This window comes from Topomyia yanbarensis, chromosome 3 (assembly GCF_030247195.1).
Source record: "Topomyia yanbarensis strain Yona2022 chromosome 3, ASM3024719v1, whole genome shotgun sequence".
NCBI lineage: Eukaryota > Metazoa > Arthropoda > Insecta > Diptera > Culicidae > Topomyia > Topomyia yanbarensis.
In genome coordinates this window covers 148,287,709-148,308,584 of record NC_080672.1, presented here as the reverse complement: position 1 = coordinate 148,308,584, position 20,876 = coordinate 148,287,709, and the positions used below count along the sequence as shown (strand labels likewise).

The 20,876-nt window shown below is 39.7% G+C and overlaps 1 protein-coding gene across 2 annotated transcripts; it reads left to right on the top strand.

Annotated features, from left to right (window-relative positions):
* Nucleotides 1-1,058: 1,058 nt before the first annotated feature.
* On the top strand, nucleotides 1,059-20,145 carry LOC131690949 (synaptotagmin-5). Of its 2 annotated transcripts, none has more exons than XM_058977045.1 (8): nucleotides 1,059-1,089; nucleotides 9,523-9,709; nucleotides 9,764-9,982; nucleotides 10,042-10,125; nucleotides 10,188-10,530; nucleotides 10,587-10,777; nucleotides 18,211-18,444; nucleotides 18,505-20,145. In XM_058977045.1, the coding sequence occupies exons 2-8, from the start codon at nucleotides 9,536-9,538 to the stop codon at nucleotides 18,787-18,789; spliced, it is 1,530 nt and encodes a 509-aa protein (XP_058833028.1). In that variant the 5' UTR covers nucleotides 1,059-1,089; nucleotides 9,523-9,535; the 3' UTR covers nucleotides 18,790-20,145. The 2 variants fall into 2 exon arrangements, with proteins under 2 accessions (XP_058833028.1, XP_058833027.1); XM_058977044.1 differs by lacking the exon at nucleotides 1,059-1,089 and adding an exon at nucleotides 1,179-1,226.
* Nucleotides 20,146-20,876: the final 731 nt, after the last annotated feature.

Sequence of the window (20,876 nt, the reverse complement as noted above, 5' to 3'; positions counted from 1 at the left end):
GGGAAAATACAGAGTGCCGAAAGCTCAGAGTAATTAAAAAAGAAACAAAAAACTGTGGATATGTAAATAAGATGTATTTCCAATATAAATAGCATATTCGCAAGAATTCTTGTAGTGATCCACCCAACTATGACAAATAATGATGTTACGAGGGGTGACAGTTTGATCATGAACGACATTGTCTAAAAGATAAAACATCCAAGTTTTTTCAACATAATGGAAAACTGAACAGCATCAACCGAGGTAGAGGGAGAAGTACTTTTTAGTTATGAAGGAAGAGTAAGAGGGGATGGATATCCTAAAATTGATTAGTTTAATTTATGAACGGTAATAAATCGGCTATTTAATCAGTACGCACTTTTGCCCCATGCTATGCGCACTCTCGCCCCGACCATGGGGCAAAAGTGCGCATTTGAGTATTCATAAGAAAATAATTATTTCTCGGATTACAAGCAAAACCAAGAGATATCTAGTATTACGTTTTGAAGATGTGTGATGAGAGTATTAATTTGTAATCATGCCGATTTTCTAGTGCTTTTCTACCAATAGCTATTTTACGAAAACTGTTAGGTGCGCACTTTTGCCCCACCTTACTCTAATCCCTTCAGTTTTAAGAAATTTTAAGTGCAAAACAAAACAAAATTGGCACCTTTAAGCTAACGCAAACGTGCCTTATCAAATAAACTAATTGAATAAAAAAAAGTATTTTACTTCAAACCTGGAAAAATATCACCACACTATGGACACAGACGTTACCCACCTATACTTTTCCCGCGAATCTTCCTGTTCGTTAGAAAAAATGACAACTTCCCGAGTTCAGGATAATTTCATTCATTATTTTCACCTCAAACCCAACCCCTGTTCGGATGATCTATTCGCGTACTCGGGGTCGCGGCGGTAAAATTTACAGTCATCTGTGTTTTCGGTATGTTTCGGCATTGTTCGTGGTATCCTCGGCTTCATGCTTATGCTCTGTCTGAGTGACAAGACGACACAGTCTCGGAACACCCTAAAGGTTCTCCCATGTTTAGGTCTGGCAGTGTGTTTCAGTAAGAATAGTACGTTGCGGTGACAAGGAGTTTTCCAGCGGTATGTTTCTAGAAGATAGAGATGCAACAAATATCTTTTGCCATCCGCGCATTTTCACATTTGACATCGTTCTGGTAATCTAGTGTAACTTCGTGGTTGAAAATTATTTTGTGACATTTTTTGAAGTTTAATGCGAAGTAATCAGACTTTATGCGTTAATTTGACCGGTCATTGTATCTGTATAGTATAAGTGGTTATATGAGGCTACGTTGAACACGGTTGCTGGATTAAGCAATTACTACTCTTTAAACAGCTGTTTACTTATTACTCGTCATTATTTGTTAAACATAGGGGTTCATACTCTGATGAAAACGCAAATACTGCAGAGGAAGACCTGGAAGCGACAGTGTTAATAACGCGGTTTTTCTACCATCCTAGTGACCTAGCTCACAGCTAGCCTAGGATAGGCTAGAAGGGCAGAGAAAAAGTACAAATCAGTCAGCATCGAATTCACGAATTGGAGTAGGATTGTTTATAAACTTTCAGCGTGCTTCTGAGTGAAATAATAGCTTATCGAACCAATCTTTTGTTTTTGTGCCCCATCAGTTGATGATGATGATGGACATTATACATTTAAAGCGATGTGCCCCGACCAGGAGAAAATAACTGGACAATAAACCGAGCATACTGTTTTCTGGTATCATACCAAAACTTGGTATTGATTGATTATTATATCTCGAAGAGGTATTAAGCAGGTATTAAAGAAACATTTTTCAATACTTGCCTAATACTTCACTACTATTTTAGTATTATTTATTTATTCCAGTCATTTTTTCTAATACCAAATCAATACTTTATTGAATATCTTCAATACAGTGAATTTTGTTATTGGAAGGTTGAAAATATTTTATTATTATTCAGGTATTATGATAACTCATTTTGTTATCAACTAGTTATACGTAGTACATGTCTGTGTTGTTATTTTTGGTATTTTACCTCTTATGTAGAGCTTATTAACAACATAATGTGGTATTCCGTCGTTAGTATGGAATATTTGAATTTAGTATTCCGCAGTTATTTTCTTCTGCTCGGGATGCTTTCACAAAAGAAAAAAAACAACAATTTGCGTAAATTTAAGTACTTTGCTGCTCCATATTGTAGACCAATAGCGCTTGAATAATAACTTGAATATCACCATGGGTGGTCTGCAATCACTCCAAAAAAACGAGCACCGTAAAACGGGGAAACAGTGATCAATTTTTGTACAGTTTTTCGAATAACTTTCTTCAAATCAGGTAGACGTAACTGTTTGCATTTTTAAAACAAGTACTGGTACCCATAGATTGAAAACGTCCAAATTGTTTGGTAACTAATTTCGTTTCACTATAAAAATAAAATAAATTTGTTGTAAATTTTCATTCAATGTTTTCGGGGTAACTTGTGTGTCGAAATAAGAAATAACACTCTAAATTTTGTGTAAATTGCATATCTGCAGGCGATTTTATGGCCTGATATTGTGTCGTCTCGTAAGAAAGCAAAATTTCCTGAAAGGATACGGCCGACTTTTATCGAACTTTTTTCAGGAAAATAATCGAATTAAAAATTTAACAATAAAAATATCTGATTTTTTAAATAAATTATTGGACAAAAATATTAACGGTCCTGAAAAAATGATCAGTTCAGTTGAAGTTGGTTGATTTTTTCAATGTACAAGGAATTGTTTGAACATATTGAAACGATGCGTGAAAGTTGTATCATTTTCAATTTGAATTTGTGTTCATAAAAGGTACATCAAATGACGAAATAATCGTTTCCGGTAGATGCTGAACATGTTTAGAATATGGTTTGTATTTTATTTCGATGGTTTTGTTACAGGGAATCAACTTATCGTACGTTACTGAAAAAAGTCTCATTTGATCAAACTTACCCCGGTGATCAAAGATACCCCATTTTATGGCACACTACTTTGGTAATAGATAATAACATGATGGAGAATAACTCTGAAGGTGCTTTCGTTTGTAGGTACATAGGGGAATTACGGGTAAGACTGACATCTTAAGCTTAACCTTTAATCTATAATACCACAAATAATAATATTTTCGGCGCAGAATTTTTTAATAGAATAATAATTTCGTTAAGGGATTATATCCACTTGACGGGTCAAAATTTTGACGTTGAAAATGTCTCACTGCACTCTCTGGGGCTGGGTGTCATTCTAAAATATAATTATATCATGTTTTTGCGTCACTATTTTGAACGTAAATATCTCTGTTATATATGGATGGATTTTCATCTTTTTACTACAAAACAATTCGGAATTAACTGAAATTATGTTCTATTTCTAAGTGGTTTATGTATTTTAGAAGAACACTATTGAAAAACCCCGCAAAATTGAACAGATATCCTCAAACTTGCGGACCTCCCTGACTCCGGGCAGAACTAGGGAGCATTTGTTGTTACAGTCAAATACCACGAGATTATAGATATAAGGCCGCTTGTCCATTTGAGTCGCAAATTGACTGGACTACCGAAGCAATATGCCGTGGTATGCTGATGGACTCCAAGCTGCTATTTCGCCAGCACATCGAGAAAACAGTTACCAAGTGTTCTCTTATGGTGAAGTGCCTCTACCCTCTCACCAACAGGCGCTTCAAACTCTCCGACCGCAATTAGTTGGCTGTTTGCAAGCTGTTCTTCGTTCCCGTGATAGACTCGTGTTTTTGCTATATTTCTATAGGAAGATCACTTCCACTCTGATTTAATAGGACCTACATGTTCACATATCATTAAAGCTTGTTCCTTAGACATATCTTAACATGTTTTAACAAGTGAACATAGATCTAATCGCAATAGAATATTTGTTAGCTGGATTTTTATATAGAAAAGAATATCAAAACCAAGAAAAAATACTACTAATTTTCCTTGGTTTTGATACACTTTTCTATATAAAAACCCATACACGTTTGACCAGTCGTTCGATTGAAACACAAAGTGTGTTTTAGTTTTGGGGATTTAGCGTCAAGCCGGCGCTATTCTATTCCGACGAAAAGGTGTCGGTTTCTGATGAGACGAAGTCAAAACGCACCCATGACTAATAAGCTCTAACTTGTTTTAGAGGCATTCTAACACCATACATCCTTCGGCAAAGTTATTCAGCATATCCTGGGCACAAATCCCCGACTATGTACGGGGAACGTGCCATTTGAGCCAATATATTCTGATTCCTGATATCCTGGGCTACACGTCTGTCTGATTTTTGGCATATTGCAAGAAGAAATATAGTCTGTAGAATTGAAAATGCAAAAAAAGTAAGTTTTCCCATACTAATTCTCATACAAATCTCATACAAATTTCAAACGCAATGCGCTCAGTTTGTATTCACATCTCGCCCTGAGCAGAAGCTAAAAATCGTCGTGAAACAGTCAATTCTACCTACAAGCCGATCGATGCCTATCGCACAAGCAGTCCATATCATATCAGTGCACAAACAATATAGTTTTTTATAGTTTCCCCGGCTGCGGAGTGAAATGAGTTTGCCAAATGAAACAAAATTGCCCGTGCTACGAGATAACACGATTTCGATCAACTTTAATAAAACTCGTGTTAGACCCACAGTTCAGGAAATGGAGCAATTAGTTAAAGTTACATCACATTAAAAACTGTGTTTTGATCACGTTTAGAAGTTTAGCACAGGCAGAAAACTTCATTGAAAAGAACAGCATGCAACACGAAGTCGAGTTTAATAGCACCAGAATCAAGATCCCGGTGCTTCTGGAAAACGACATGGTGGACGTGTGTATCCATGATTTGACCTCGCGCACTAAGAAAGATTACACCAAACAAATTATGTCGCAATATGGAGAAGTAGAATCTATTACGAATGACACCTGGAGAAATTTTTTCACCGGCATTCCCAACGACGTTCGTATTGTGAGGATGCGAATGACTGATCCAATACCTTCTTACATGACTATCGAATTCAAATCACCGAAGGAAGACGTGACCTATAAGCAAACAACGCTAATCACATATCCCGGGCAGACCCCAACATGCCAATTCTGTAACCATACAGCCCACTACGGAAAAACATGCGCCGAAGCAATTACACCCAAAACAAAAATCTCTTGCAATAATTGCAAGCAATAATTTCTTGCTAATAATGTTAACATCGCTTGCAATTTTGCAGTTAAAACCGCTTGCAATTTTTTCACACACTGTCAAAGGATTATCACCACATTCACGTGCCTATGCTGGGTGTTATAGCAACGCATGGCGAGCCTTTATTTTTCGTCTACTTTTTATTCATTTCTTACCAACATCATCAAACGCAGTTTTGCGGACACACGAGATAGCATCAAATTACGAATGTGCTGATTGTTCGAGTTTTAGCGCTCTCCTCTTTTGTGTAAGAATAGACCAGTACTAATAGTCAGTGCAAAGATGCGGAAGAGCGTGAGTTTAGGGCGTACGCGTCCACTATTTTTTCATTAATCATAAAATCATCAAGTGTTTATATATGACTTTTATCCACTCATAACTATCTGATAGGATGGTCGGCTAGATAAAGCGGCGGTTCGTGATCTACCCGTGCGGGCTCGACTTTTAACGCAAGCTGTCTTTTTTGTCTAACGCATATTGGTCACCAATACACATATATCGTTAATACATACACAAAATTCGTTTATTCTGTTTCTTGTATTGCATGCAAGGAAACTTCTTGCAATTTTTGCACATTATTAGAACGCTAGCAATTTTCGCTCGTGTTTATTGCATTAATGTAAGCGATTCTTACAGGGTCTGTTTTGGGTGTAGTCAAAAGTCGTCTACTACAGCCAACAAGATTAATGGCTGTTCGGCCATCTATGGGAGCTGTCCATAAATGTCAGCTTCTTTCTGCGGACAGCCTAGATAAGCCGTGTAGTGTCGGTAGTGGTTGTTTCAACCGGCTAAGAATTACACTACGAACTACCTGTTCCGTTGGTAACACCAAACAGGGAACCCCAATTCCATAGTGTCATGCGACCCGTGCTATGGGTAAAATTGTTGAGGGGGTTTAAAATATTCTCAATGGCGAACGGAGCCTGGGAGGAGCCGGGCGAACTCCCCAGTAACTGGCTGTGGTCCACTAGGAGGTTGATAACTCTATTATCTTTCTCCGGACAAAACCAGCCTAGAGGCCGCGTGGCATCCGGCGGGTTTGAAGTATGTCAGTTATGGAAATAACTGTCAAATTCATTCGCAAATGAGTCACTTATGAGGAGGCAAAGAGCTTTAGACCGATCAGTCTGACCTCCTTCCTTCTCAAATCAGTGGAACGTTTAATCAACCACTTCATTCGGGATGGTAGCTTGGGCGAGCACCCGCTGCATGCAATGCAACATGCATATCAGCGGGGGAAGTCTACTACCACCCTGTTACACAATGTTGTCTACAACATTGAAAAAGCTTTTTCACAAAAACAATCAAGTTTAGGAGTTTTTCTCGATATTGAAGGTGCTTTTGACAACGTGTCTTTCGAATTCATTTTGGAAGCAGCACGAGATCATGGAGTACCTTCATATATCACGAACTGGATACACGCAATGCTTAGCAACCGACATCTGTGCTCATCGTTAAGACAAGTAGAGATGAGGAAACTGAGTGTCTGCGGATGTCCTCAAGGTGGTTTGCTGTCACCACTTCTATGGAACCTTGTCGCCGATAGCTTGTTGAGAAAACTAAATGAGCTTGGGTTTCCGACGTATGGTTTCGCCGATGATTATCATATAATGATCACCGGTATTTGCATTAACACACTTTTTGATTTGATGCAACAAGCCTTATGTGTTGTTGAGCGGTGGTGTCTTCATGTTGGACTATCAGTTAATCCAAATAAAACCTCAATGGTGCTTTTCACGCAACGAAGGATTACAACCGGAGCTCGTCCATTGCAGTTTCTGACTCTGAAATTATTGTCGAAGATCAAGTTAAGTACGTTGGGGTAATTCTCGACTCAAAACTTAATTGGACAGCTCACATCGATTTCAGGATCAAGAAAGCTTACATGGCCTTTGGCCAATGTAGACGGGCTTTCGGCAAATCTTGGGGATTCAAACCCAAGTACATTCAGTGGATCTACACAACAATTGTTAGACCAATACTGGCATACGGGTGCCTTGTTTGGTGGCAGAAGGGAGAAGTCATGACAATCCAATCAAAGTTAAACCATCTTCAGAGGATGGTCTTGATGGCGATGACTGGTGCGTTCTCGACAACACCTACTGCTGCTCTCCAGGCACTCTTGAACATAAAACCACTACATGTGGTTCTGAAACAAGAAGCACTTTCTTGTGCATACCGTCTTAAGGTTACTGCGCTCTGGAACAGTAACCCAATAGATCGTGTAACTAGCCACACAAGACTGTGGCCCCAAATGGTTACTTGGGATGAATATACATTTGCTCCCAGTGACCTTACACTCACATGTAGTTTTCCTTCTAAAACTTTCAATGTGAGAATTCCTCTTCGTGAGGAATGGCTGTCTGGCTGGATGGAGCGACAACTTGAAGAATACGTAGTTTTTTACACGAACGGTTCTTTGTTGGAGGGCCGAGCCGGTGCTGGTGTCTATTGTCATGAGAAGAGATTAAACCAATCTCATTCGCTTGGTAGATACTGTACCGTACTCCAAGCAGAAATCTTTGCGATACTGTGTGGCGTACAATCCGCACTTCAACAGGGAATTTGCGGTAAAAGAATCTATTTTTGCTCTGACAGTCAGGCTGCCCTGAAAGCACTTAGTTCGGCAGATTCGAGATCGAAATTAGTAATCGCATGTCGAACTCAAATCGAAGAACTTAGCATTTCAAATGCTATCTACCTTCTATGGGTACCCGGCCATTCCGGTATTACTGGAAATGAATGGGCGGGCGAATTGGCTAGAGCTGGCACTGCGACTGATTTCGTTGGTCCAGAACCAGTTCAATAAGTTGGATAAAGCACAAGATTCGCTCTTGGGCTGCATTCGAACATGCCAACCATTGGCGTAGCTTGCAAACTTGCGTTCAAACAAAGGCTTTTCTGCCGGATGTGAGTCCGAAAATGTCAAGAAATTTGTTGCATTTTTCCAAGCAAAACTGCAGTATTCTGGTCAGGGCACTGACTGGACATTGCAAACTCAATTATCACATGGCTACTATTCAGCGCGCTGAGTATTATTCATGTGATCTTTGTGAATCCGATTACGGAACATCATATCATTTGATATGCAATTGCCCTGTATTAATGCAATTGCGCATCCGGTTTTTTGATTCTCCATACATAGATGAACCTATGTACAGAGAGCTGAAATTTAAGGATATGCCTTTGTTCCTAACCCAGTGTGGTAAAGAGCTATAGTTTTTCAGCCGTATTTGAATGACAATGTCTCTTTGGGGGTGTTGTCGTTCTGTTATCTCAATATCCCCTCGGGGGTGTTGATATATCCGCTCACTGTTTGAGTAGAGGTTCTAAATCCCTCCGGGGGTTGGAAGTTTTATTCCTGCTGTTATAGCACCTGCAGATCGTTCAGCATCACTCCGGGTGTGCAGAATGCTCTGTTTTAATTGTTCTGTGTCGTTGTTTTCCTTACCCCTAACCTTACCACTTCCCCAATCCTTCCCATCAGGAAAATGATGAAAAGACGATTCTTGGCAAGGCACAAATCTCCGATCAACATGGGAAACGTGCCATTTGAGCCAGACGCTACTGATTCCTGATTCCTGAACAAGCAGCCACCGACACCTTCAGATAAACCAAAAACAACGATCCAATTAACCAATAATGCAGGTACAACGACCACGACAACCGCTCCCAAACCAACGACTAGCATCGCCAATAAAGAAGAAAATACCGATGAAGACGGATTTACAACAGCGATCCGTAAGAACAAGAAACAAATAAGAACCTCTGATCATGAACAGCAAGAAAGCAGTACCGATGATGACATGGACGGGAACGAGAACGCGAGAGAAGGCAGACTGAATGACCCCCAAGCGGCTTCACCGCCAAGGAAAAGGATCTCAACACGCAGCAGCAAGCTGCGTCAACAAGATCTGGAAGACCGACTTTCTTAGCATTTTATTTTTTTATTTTTACTTATTGTAAAAAATTGAAAGACGCACGGCTCAGTTGTGCTAACGCATTGAGCCGTTTCAAATAAATCTTTAGATTAAAAAAACGCAATGCGCTACGTCGGGTCAAAACCAATCGACCCCAAATTTTGCACAGTTATTTGGGCCCCAAATGGAACCAATTACGTTTTTGCATATAACAATGCCCCACCCTAATGCGCATAAAAACGAGCCTTATAACGATTTTGTCATGAATATTAAACAAATACTGATTTTGTGACGCGGATGGATAAACTTTTTTCACATATTGTATATTGCTCAAAGCCAGCTGTGGAATGAAAGTATCCATAAATGAGAGACAATTGTATTGCTAGGGTAATTAAAACAGGATTTTGGTTTTCAGCTGAATAAAACAAATGGCATTTGTAAGTTCTGCTGTTCTGGGCGCGGCCGCCGGAGCTGGACTGGCTCTGTTAGTTGCCGTTACGATAGTAGTGTATCGTTATTATGTTGTTAGACGCAAGGGAAAAGAATGGGCTGAGCTAGATCGGTTGGAAGAACGGAAGGCAGCGAGAAGAATTAAATTACGAGTACATATAGTTAGTTTGATTGTTTGTTCGACAATAAACACGGTGTATTTGCAGCAAGAGTGCAGCGCTATCAGAGGTTCCCATCCTGTGCAACCAGTTTCCAATATTCCACCAGTTGGGGTAATCATCGAAAGAAAAAGCTCACTGATAGATGTGCGCTCAAGTTCTTTACAAACGATACTCGATCAGATACAGTCATGCTCTGGCCACCAGAAGAAAGCAACATCTGCTTCAAGGGACAATAGTTTGGAAAGTGTGCATTCTCAAGCGTCGGTACGTAGAAGCATTTGGTTCCAATTTTTACCCTTTTGTTTACTCATGTCGTTTTTCAGACTCGCCGAAAATTGTCTTATGAATTGTCATCAAATTCCAATGCAGAAACTCGCTCGACGGTTTCTGATAACTTTGTAATACAGGTATGTTCCAATAAGGGCATATTTATGTTTGCCATGATAGTGTTAGTAACAATAATCGACAGAAATCTCGATCGCCCAACCGCATGAGCACGTACAGTTTGGAAGGTCATCCCCCTTCGTATTATGAAGGAGGAAAAAATTTAGCCTCTGGAGGTAAACCGAGGCTAACGGGATCTCTAAAGAAAAGACAAAGTACTGCCTACAATGCGAGCATGCCCCGACCGGGATACTTGATCGCCTCAGATAGTCCAATTAGTTCGATAAAATCGGACAGCAATCGATCACAGCGGAGACAAGTTCCAGTGATTATGGCTGCACATGACATAAACACTGTGCTGGGAAGATTCCATTTCAAGCTGAAGTATGCTGTAGACAGGGAAGAATTGTTGGTGCACCTGGTTGAAGGTAGGAGTGTTATAACAATTTCATTAAATACCTTCGATTAAGGTTATTGTTTATAGCCCAAGAATTGATGCCGCTATCGGAAAATGATTTTCGAGATCCGTATGTGAGAATGTTTATTAACACTGACGACACAAATCGGGCACTACAAATTGCCATTCATCGAACTGAAACTCATCCGTACTTTGATCAAAGTGTCTCTCTTCCGTTGAGGTCGAAAAATTTGGTGAAGAGCAATTTTGTCATACAGGTAAGTTTATTGACGCAACCGCACACATGGGTGATGTGATGATAGAACGACCATTTTAATGCCCTTTATGATATGATCCAAACAAAAATGATGCCACTACTAGGGGCAGATCACTTGCGATGCATTTTTAAAAATCAGCTTAATTAAATGCATTTCTTTCCATCAAAATAGAAATTTGTAATGTATTTTGCGTTGCGTACAATGTATTTTGCGTTGTCAAAAAATCAGCCCTACATTTAACAAAACGTCGAACAAAGCGAATTAGCGTAGGACGTTTGTTTCTGCGAGGGAGTGCAAAGTTGATGCGAAAATGGAAATTAGATGCATTTTTTTCTAACTTGATGCAAATTTGTTATACATTTCTAGAGTGATCTGCCCCTAGTGCCACTAACTCTTTCAATCTGCTCTCTTCACTACTTATCCGGATCATTACAAGTTACAGAATCTCTTGATTCTTTTAATCTTCAGGGTGTCGATTTCACTATTGATTCCAATACTGTGTGGCTAAATGTTTTATTCCACATAATCGATTTGAACACCAACGCAACCCAGAATTTACAGATTCTAAATATCAGTATAATTAAAGGGATTTGTATAGGACACGACCAAGGTGACCTTTAAAAAACCTGTTTTAATCCACCTAGCGGTGCAATTGTGCCTTTCTCATTTCTCTAAACTATGGCACGGAGGCTTTTTATGTTCAACATACTTGTGGAAATGTCCATTACATTCTTAGTACACTTTGCACTTATACACAATGGCATGCCAGCCACGAACTTGATGAGCTACGTGTCGACGGTGAAACACTTGAAACAAAAAAATATCATACTCCATTAGCCTAATCAGCATTAGATCAATGTTATCTGCTTGCTAACTCATTTTGTCATGCGGGGGTGGGTATGTGAGGAGGACGAAAGTCCCATGAACGAACGACTCCCCAGTTTAAATTGGTATGCTTTGTGATATAGTGGTGGTTTAAAGATGATGGGGTTGAAAGGGAGGGGTATGAGGGCTGGATGGGGTGGTGGTCTGAGGGGTGATTTAAGGAGATTTTTAAAGGAGGGGAGTGAACAGTAGAAGGGGGTGGGGGTGTAACCCCTCTCCGTAAACCATCAACTACGCCCCTGTTAAAATCCAGAAACCTTATGCGAGTCGAAAAAAAAAATTGGCCGGGATTAGGTTGACGTTTTTCAGAGTGATTGCATAACCTTTCTATATGAGAAAGGCAAAAATGTGCCAAAATCCAAAAAAGTGAATCGTCGTCAAATTTTTTTTCCAGTTTGCATCAAATCTCGACGTTTCATGCACCTTGAACACATTTAGCATCAAAAATAAAAATTCTATTTTTAATTTTTCCTATAGTTTATATGAGAAATTTCTGTGTGGCCGCACTCTGAAACCCGTAATTCCGGAACCAGAATTCCGATCGATCCAAAATTCAATAGCAGCCGATGGGAAGGTTGCACCTTTCATTTGAGACTAAGTTTGGGCAAATCGGTCCAGCCATCTCTGAGAAAAATGAGTGACATTATTTGACACATACGCACATACATACACACACACACACATACACACACATACACACACATACACACACATACATACATACACACACACACATACAGACTTTTTCCGATCTCGACGAACTGAGTCGAATGGGATATGACATTCGGCCCTCCGGGCCGGGATTAGGTTGACGTTTTTCAGAGTGATTGCATAACCTTTCTATATGAGAAAGGCAAAAATCTTGAGCGTGTAATATAATTCGCGAATGAATTTTAATTCATCAACACTATCGACTCATTGCAGGGCTGTAGACTATATAGTCTTCAGTAAAAATATGCTGTGTCACCTTCTAGCTTATTCTCCTGATCCCATATGTTACAATTTGCTATACACCCTCCCCCTTAATACATGATTTATTGATGGTCTTTTATCAGTAACAAACGTCTGAAGCGATGGTCATGTCAATCGAGTCGAGAATGGGTCATGTCAGTCGAAAGCCAAAGACCCAGGCTCAAACCGCCCATCTTCATAAAAATACGTGTGGCGGTTCCAAACTCTTTGATATCCGATACGGAATATTGTTGGATGACGGAAAATCCTAAAAAATATCAAACCTGTTTGTCCCGTTGTTGAAATTCTACGCATACAGCACTGTTAAAATAACCAATAAAGTAAATATTAAGTTTGTTGAAAGGGAAAGTTTCATTAATTAAAGCATGGGTACGATATTATTAACTACAATAGTGAGATCTATCCTGTAAAACTATTCATCACTGTCGTCGATTCCAAAAACTTAAACATGGCGCCCTCATCCATTTCCGATTTTAGTAAAACTTGAAGTCGCCCGCTTAACAAGAAAGCGCACACTTTTGTAAACAAAATTAATAGATAATATCATTGGTATGGATGGTGGCAGGACCAATATGCTCTGAATTTTTCGATTTCTATCAGATTTTTCCACTGAACATTTTTCGTAAAATCTTCCGTAAATTGATTTTTTCTAATGAAAAAGTGGACTAATTTCACTAGAAACGTTGAATATGAACGTAATTTTAGACTGCGCAGCTTTATTTGATCCACCGTTTCTCTCTAGATCGCTAATTTAATCTTCATCTTCGATTGCGTTTTTTTTAGTTGTCATTTTTGGAACATAGGCGTAGAATGGCAATGAACTACCAACGCTTTGTGACTAATTAATCAAATAATAATTTCGTCGTCGCGCTTTTAACGAGATTAACCGTTAAATTGCGTTGACTGAATACATTGTCATTCATAATGAGTCTATCTGGAAAATATCAGATTGATCCTATGATTGGAAGTTGGATTAGACAACTATCGGACGGTTCGGTTAAACACGATTTTTTGCACTGATAGGGCATTTGGTTTAATTTTTCTGCAAGCTAATAATCTAAGATTATTCTCAGCTTACTTACATGTAATTATGTAAGGATGGACAAAGGAAGTTAAAAAAATATCCCGATTTTATCAACTTCCCCGTTTTATCAACCAACATTTGTTTTTGCTATGTCCTAATGCCGAGACAATACCTGCAAGACCGGCTCAAAAAATGACTTTTTCGGAACACCGCTAAACCAAAAAGTGATTGACTCCATAAGCCTTATGCAAAATATGAACTTATTCGGTTGCATTTGCTTGACTCACAAGTATTTTTAAGTTAGTGTGTGAGATTGTAAGAAACAATGGCAATGGAAACAACATAATCAATAAAAAAGTTCCATTGTCATCTTATACTTCCACCATCCTCAGACATATAGTTTAGGGTGTACGGACTGAAGAAGACAGCAAATTGGTAAAATTTTGTAATAAAAAGGAAATCTAATATAAACTTATGTGTTGCTCCTATTTATCGCACATGTTATTCAAAGTTAAAAAAAACTGTCTGGTAATCTCCAAGCAATCTTCAACAAAGCTGCTAAATATTGTCTCCCTGAGATGGACAGACAGCCGAGCAATCTTTCCCGCGAACGTCCGGGAAAGATTGCACTTGTTATGTGAATAAGCCTGAATGTCTTACTGGCGCGCACCGCAGTAATGTCATTGCCATTCGTCTGAATGGGCTTTGATGTAACCCCTAATGCCGTAGGAGCGCCTGACTTATTGTGAGCAGGCTTGATGTCATGAAGCAGCAACGAACCGGCGACCGAAATTCGTTGCCGTTAATAAAGGGTCGCTACCCTACACAAGTTTTTCCAACAGTATCTGTTACTGTTACTGAGATGAACCGGTACTGAGATGCACCATTATTGAGATGCGCATCTTGCTAACACTATGCTTACGAAGCAATCAGCAGGATTTCCGAACACTGGCGCAGTGTTGTGTATGATTATAGCTAACAGATTCTGACTGTCAGACTGCACTCGATAGTAGAAATTTGCGTAGCAGAAATGTTCAAACACCACTGATGGTGATCCAGGACCAAAACTCAACAAGAGCAGAAAGTGAAGACTTCACTTATGTTGCACTATCAGACATCAGTGCATCGGTAATGACAACAAGGAAAGATTCAAAGCAATTTGCAGTACAGGTTTAAGAATGATGAACAAACACGATGCGCATTTTACATTTCAAGTGCAATCTTTGTGCTCAATAATCCATAAGATGCACTATCTAGGTTTACCTCCAATTACAACAAAAATTCAGCAACTTCTGCTGCTAGTTACTGCTGCGGCTTGATGGCTTGCTTTGGGGAGCCTTAACACAGTAGAGACATCGTGGAGGACGTTCGCAGTTTACCGTAGAGTATCGTCCACTTAAGCAGTTGAAATAGAGCATCTTCTGCTTCACAAACTCCAGTCGCTGTTTCGGGGACTGTTGCTGAGAGATCTCACAACGGTGGAGACAGTGCATGTCCCCACACAGGTGACATATTGGCGGCTTCACTGGATTCACCGACAATTGTTTTTTCTGCGTTGTGTCAGATACTACTGAGCTTGCAGAAACTGACTGATTCTGTTTACCTTCTGGAGCTGCTGGTACAATTTCTACACTTGGCTGATTTGACGGTGCCGCAAGTTTGGGCTGAAAACTGCTTGATGCCAAATTGTAAAATGGCTTCGGTAGAAGACTGTACGGGCGATACACTTCCAGAGTTGGAAGTTGTACTTCCCCTTCCAATGGTCCGCGAAAGCTGATTTGACGGTGCCGCAGCTGCTTCGATGCGGGCGATTTTTAAGGAAAAGAAAACAACTGCCTCCGCAACTGCCCAAATCGCATCGGCCGTGCCGTAACGTCACATAGTTGATCAGCACACGATTCCAGCAGCCGACCTCTCATCTCCTGTAGCAACCGCTGCGAGCCTTGTAGCCAACATAACTCTGCCACCGAAACTTGCCCCAGAATGACGCAATTTTGAGCAGCTCGAAGCAATCCACCGAGTATCAGTGACTCGTCGTTGAGAATATTGCGAACAAGAATGCTGTAGCCCGACGACGACATCACGATTTTGTAAAAACGTACGTCCGAACACACACGCTGTCTTATCAAGATGGCAGAATTTTGGTTGTCTGGTGCAGAAAAGAAAACGTTTGACAGTACCGACGTTCGCTCGCCGAACTTACGTTTTAATTAAAGTCCCTAGTATAAAGGTACGCAAAGAGCGTGCAGAAAGTGAAGCCGAAAATAGTCTACCTATCGAGCAAAGTTAGAATCCAACTTTGCTGTAGAGGTATCAGAGATGGATTCCAATTGTGCTCGATAGGTAGGCTTTTTTTGACTTCACTCTTTGCGCAACTGTTCTCTATTGGCGATTCTACGTTGAAACCGCTCGCAGATAGCGCTGGAAGGAAAGTGTTGCTGATTTTATTTTGTTCTGTCATAGTGCATATATTTTCTGTAAACATTGGTAAAAAATGACTTTTAAACACCAAATTACCGATCAATTTGTTGATAATTGTTTATGAAAATGGAGGAAAATCATCATTTTATCAGATGATGAGTAAACATCTTGCGAAAAGAGTGTAAAACATAGTGGTTTCTAATATTATTCGCAGAGCTATATGCGCGCTGTTTCGAAATGTAATTTGTTGAGCACCGTAGCCGCCGCAACAGCATTTCCCGTTCGTCCTAAGTTAAGCTAAACCTTCATGAGATGGTGTAAATTCATGAAACTCTCCAGATCACGCGAGGAAAGAATATATCCGGCTAATAGGAAAGTGTCAGCTTTGTATCATGCACAGCCGATCCTTCTCTCCGATAGTCTTCACTGAATCTCCTACGTAGTTCAAAATATAAAGGAGTTTGACATTGGTGCTGATTGGGTCTCGGTTTCGAGTTGGAACTTTATTTATGGAACGATTTTTTATACCCACAATAATACCCCGATTACATTTCGAAGAAATGTATGAGTCAAATAGTTGCAAATGGCTGTACTTTCAGAATAATTGCAAATAAAACTAAATTTCTTACTCGTTTCATTCATATTTTGGCAGTGGTTAGCTTTTTCCGAGAAGATAATGAAGATTTTGTTGTAAGCTACGACTCACTTACGGGTGAAAAAAAGCAAATTGTATCACTTTGCCAGTTCATGAGCTGAATCATAGGTGTCGCATGACTAATTTTGGTTTTGCCGCAAATCGCCAATAGACTGTGGTTTTAATGTACGTAGGAGATGGATTCTGTGTATGTGACCAAGACGATTGATTTAGATAGAAAGGTGGGCACAATTTTCTGTGGCGGTTCACAAGCTGCTGAATTTTTTTGCAATATTTGTCAGTTCGATTCAGTTCCGGCTAATTGCATTAGCCGAACACCATTTAACTTTGACCGAGGATTGGAATGTAATGGCGGCTGCGCCATACTGTTTTTAAAGCAGTTTTCACGGTTGCAATTTCGAGTCACTTTTCACTAATCTGTATTTTCTGTGTACGGTACGGTTTTTTCGCCGCTTTTCTGATCACTAACACACCGCGACAGATTTTCACACACAGAGGAGTTTAGAGTGTCGCACGTCGTCACCAACACTGGCTTCTTTTAGCCAACCTAATGCGAATGGCAATGAAGGCCGATTTATCACTTTTGTACCGACCGATTTAGATTCGTTTCGTGTCGCGACCGCACCGAACTGATATATTTCCAAATCCCACACCGACGATCCGGCTCGAAGGACCAAAATGTTTTCGCACATCAAAGCATCTGTATGGTTTGTCGGTGAGGATTCTATATCTGTTTATTGAAAATCTGGGACTTTCTGGTTTATACTTTTACTGTTTATTGGAGCGGATTCTAGCAGACTCCAATAAACAGTAAAAGTATACACGGAGGACGGTTAGCGAGCGAACTTAGACTGTATTGTAACGTGTATAGACGAAATAATATAAACGTAATAACGTACTAACTAAACCGCATTCACGTTGTACTAACGTGCGAGCTAACAATTTATAGTCTAACTACATTTTAAGACGAACGCAACTCGACTCTAGCGGAAGCCCTATTTCGCATATTTCTGACTACTGAAGGAAACAGTTATTGCAAAGTCTGTCAATTGCAGGATAACTACTCGGCTCATGACGCTAAATACAATACGCTGATTCCATTTCTAATCTTCGATTGATCCTTGACAGTGATCGCCATCGGCTCAGGGAAAAGAGAAAGGAGAAGAGAAAGGAAATGAGATATTTTTACAAAATTAAAAAAAAAACGCTAAAATTTTGTGGACAAAGAAAAGAAATATATATTTTTAGAAAAACATTCAACATCAAAGTAGTCCGATGCATAGGAAAAATCCACACTTTTCAAGAATTCAATTTATTTTTAAGAAACTACCGTAAAAAAGAATAGGAAAAGTCTACATGGACATCAAGTGTAGGGGGTAAGGGTACAGAGGGGAGAGGAGGGGGTCAAAAACCAAGGTATTTCTGTCCACGTAGTATATGAACGGCCCCTAAGTAATGTTTGTGTTTTTGCTGCAGCTTTTGGACTACGACCGTTTTTCGCGTGACGAAGTGATCGGAGAAATTCGATTTCTACTCAACAAATTGGATTTGTCTGGATGTGAAATATGGGGTGATATGATTGCTGCTAAACGATGCACCGTGGATGCTCCAGAGTTGCTGATTTCTTTGAGTTACTTACCACAAGCTGAACGACTGACGATTGTCGTAATGAAGGCAAAAAATTTAAACGTGCACGAGCCGTTCGTTAAGGTAATGTTTGTGTTTAAAAAAACAAAATTTTTACTGTTTTGATTTTTCTTTAATTTGTAGCTCTACTTGACAATAAATGATAAGCGCATAAAGAAGTGCAAAACCAGTGCCATTCGGGCCGCGGATCCTGTGAATCCAATCTGGAACGAGGCGTTCATATTCGAACTCCCTTTTTCTCTAATTCAGGACACTGGAGTTGAACTGTTCGTAACTTCCAAGGAAAAAAGGCAGCATGAACCTGGTTGTGCTATTAGACTACATGAGACAGGAACGGGTTCACAGCACTGGAAAGATTTGATGCATAACAATCGTAAACCGATTGCCATGTGGCACGTGTTACGATAAATGATCCACTTTTTGAGAATGTATACAGCATATATTACCTCTTGTTTATAGTCTGACACAACCGAGATAGAGTGCAAGATTAATAGTAATACATCGGATGATGTGATTGATACCTCCCAGCCAAGGTTTCAATCAGCGTTTCTACACAATTGTTTTGAGTTACAGGAAAATCTTTAAAGTAAAAGTAAATGCAAATTATTTGTATTTGGTGAAAGTAAATTCCGAAGAGAACTGAATTATTTGATAATGGTTTCTATCGAGTTTCCTTCTTAAAATAGCTGTGGAAAGCATCCAGCAACGTCTGTTCAAGTCAAACTTGGCATTTTCGAAATAAATTTCACACAGATCAGGTTATATGAAATTCGGTAATCGGATTCTCAAACATTAAATGAATAATGGTCAACACGTTGAATAGTAGCCATGTGATATTTTGTATTGAATGTTGCACATAACTTTTGCTGACATCTGCATGACTATTTTATTTTGAGTGGCTACCGTCTTTTATTGCGGTTGATGTGTAGTAATGTTTTGGTTAATATAGTATTACATGCATCCTTGAATAAAATATTACGTTGTCGACTGTAGGCTGTATCCATTGAAGACCCGTTTTTATCAGCCCCCGATGTTATCAGTTTTTTACCTGATTTTGTCGACCAGCCAGGGTTGTGAGGCTATATCTAAGAATTAAATAAGAATGTTTTGTCAGCTTCTGTTTATTTAAAACAAAATTAATAAATATGTTTTGTCACTGTTTTGTCATCCTAACATTAACCATAGGGGCTGATAGAAACGGGTCTTCGCTGTAAATGGTTTAAAAAGATATCTGTTACCATGAACCCAAAAAGTTTTAAATTTATACTCTTCATTAGTACTATCCGAGCGTTTGCTGTAAACAACACAATGAAATGTTTCTCGCGGAAAAGGGTCAGAAATAGCCGAATTGATCTGTAGTAGAGAAAAGTAAGCTGCACACCAAAAATAAACAAATAAACGACATGTAAATCAATACTAATGTAAACATACATAACTTGAATCAAAAATTTGATTGAAAATTAAATAAAAATCAATGCAATTATTTGAAGCATCAAAAAGCCTATGATTCTACACTACCTTTCGTAAGCTATTACATGTCAAATATTTTACAACGATATTGGAATAAAAATAGATAAAAATGCGCTGGTTTATTCCGATAATGAAACTGCAATTTTCAATGAACCTTCGATGAAGATTCAATGAAATTTAAGCGACTTGTCGACAAATCGACATAATTGTAAACAAATATTGGATGAATTTACTTTCAAATCAAAGGAAAATCAATGTACACAATGAAAGCATCAAAAAGCATTAGAGAGCATTAAAAAACTTTCAAGAAAGCCTTGAGATGGGAAAAAATGTACAAAAAGCCTAATGCCTGAGGAAACGGGTTTGGGCTGCCATCAGCCGAAACGCTAAAAACCACTTCTTTTGACCAGAATCTGAGTCCTCCCCGGCACTTCCTTACGGCATTACTTCGGGAGGGGTTTTTATGTGCATAGCACCCACTCTACTTACCAACTAACAATTCTGGTTTTATAGCACACTACAAGTGCATTCTAAGGTTTAGGAGGGGCTTCAAGAGAGCCATAAAACCCCAATTGTTACTAGGGTTAGTAGTTAGTTCCTTCAGTAGGGTTACAGCACGACTCCTCGACACACCGCCAGTTCTCCACCATCCACACAGACTGGCAATTTCTGCATGGTAGTCGGAAAGCTGGATGCGAGTTGAGATTTAGTGCTCCTCCCCTACGAAGACAATCTGGGCGCCAAACTTCAGATTGTCTAATTCACCAAGCCCTTGTGCTCCCTTGTGCCATTGAGCACCACGACTCGGCTCCCTTATGCCAGTTAGCACCGCAACTCCTTTCTCACACCATTCAGCTCCCGACTTGTTCGCAAACTACTCAGTCTAGTCCCCGACGGTGGACCTAGCCTACTCCGACGGAGAATTCCCCGGCGCAAAAAAATCTCCCGAAACCGAGCCAGCCAGCCAGGTGTTGAGGTCAGTTCGATTCCGGTGGAGCAGGGCGTCCTGTTCGCTGGTGCCCCGA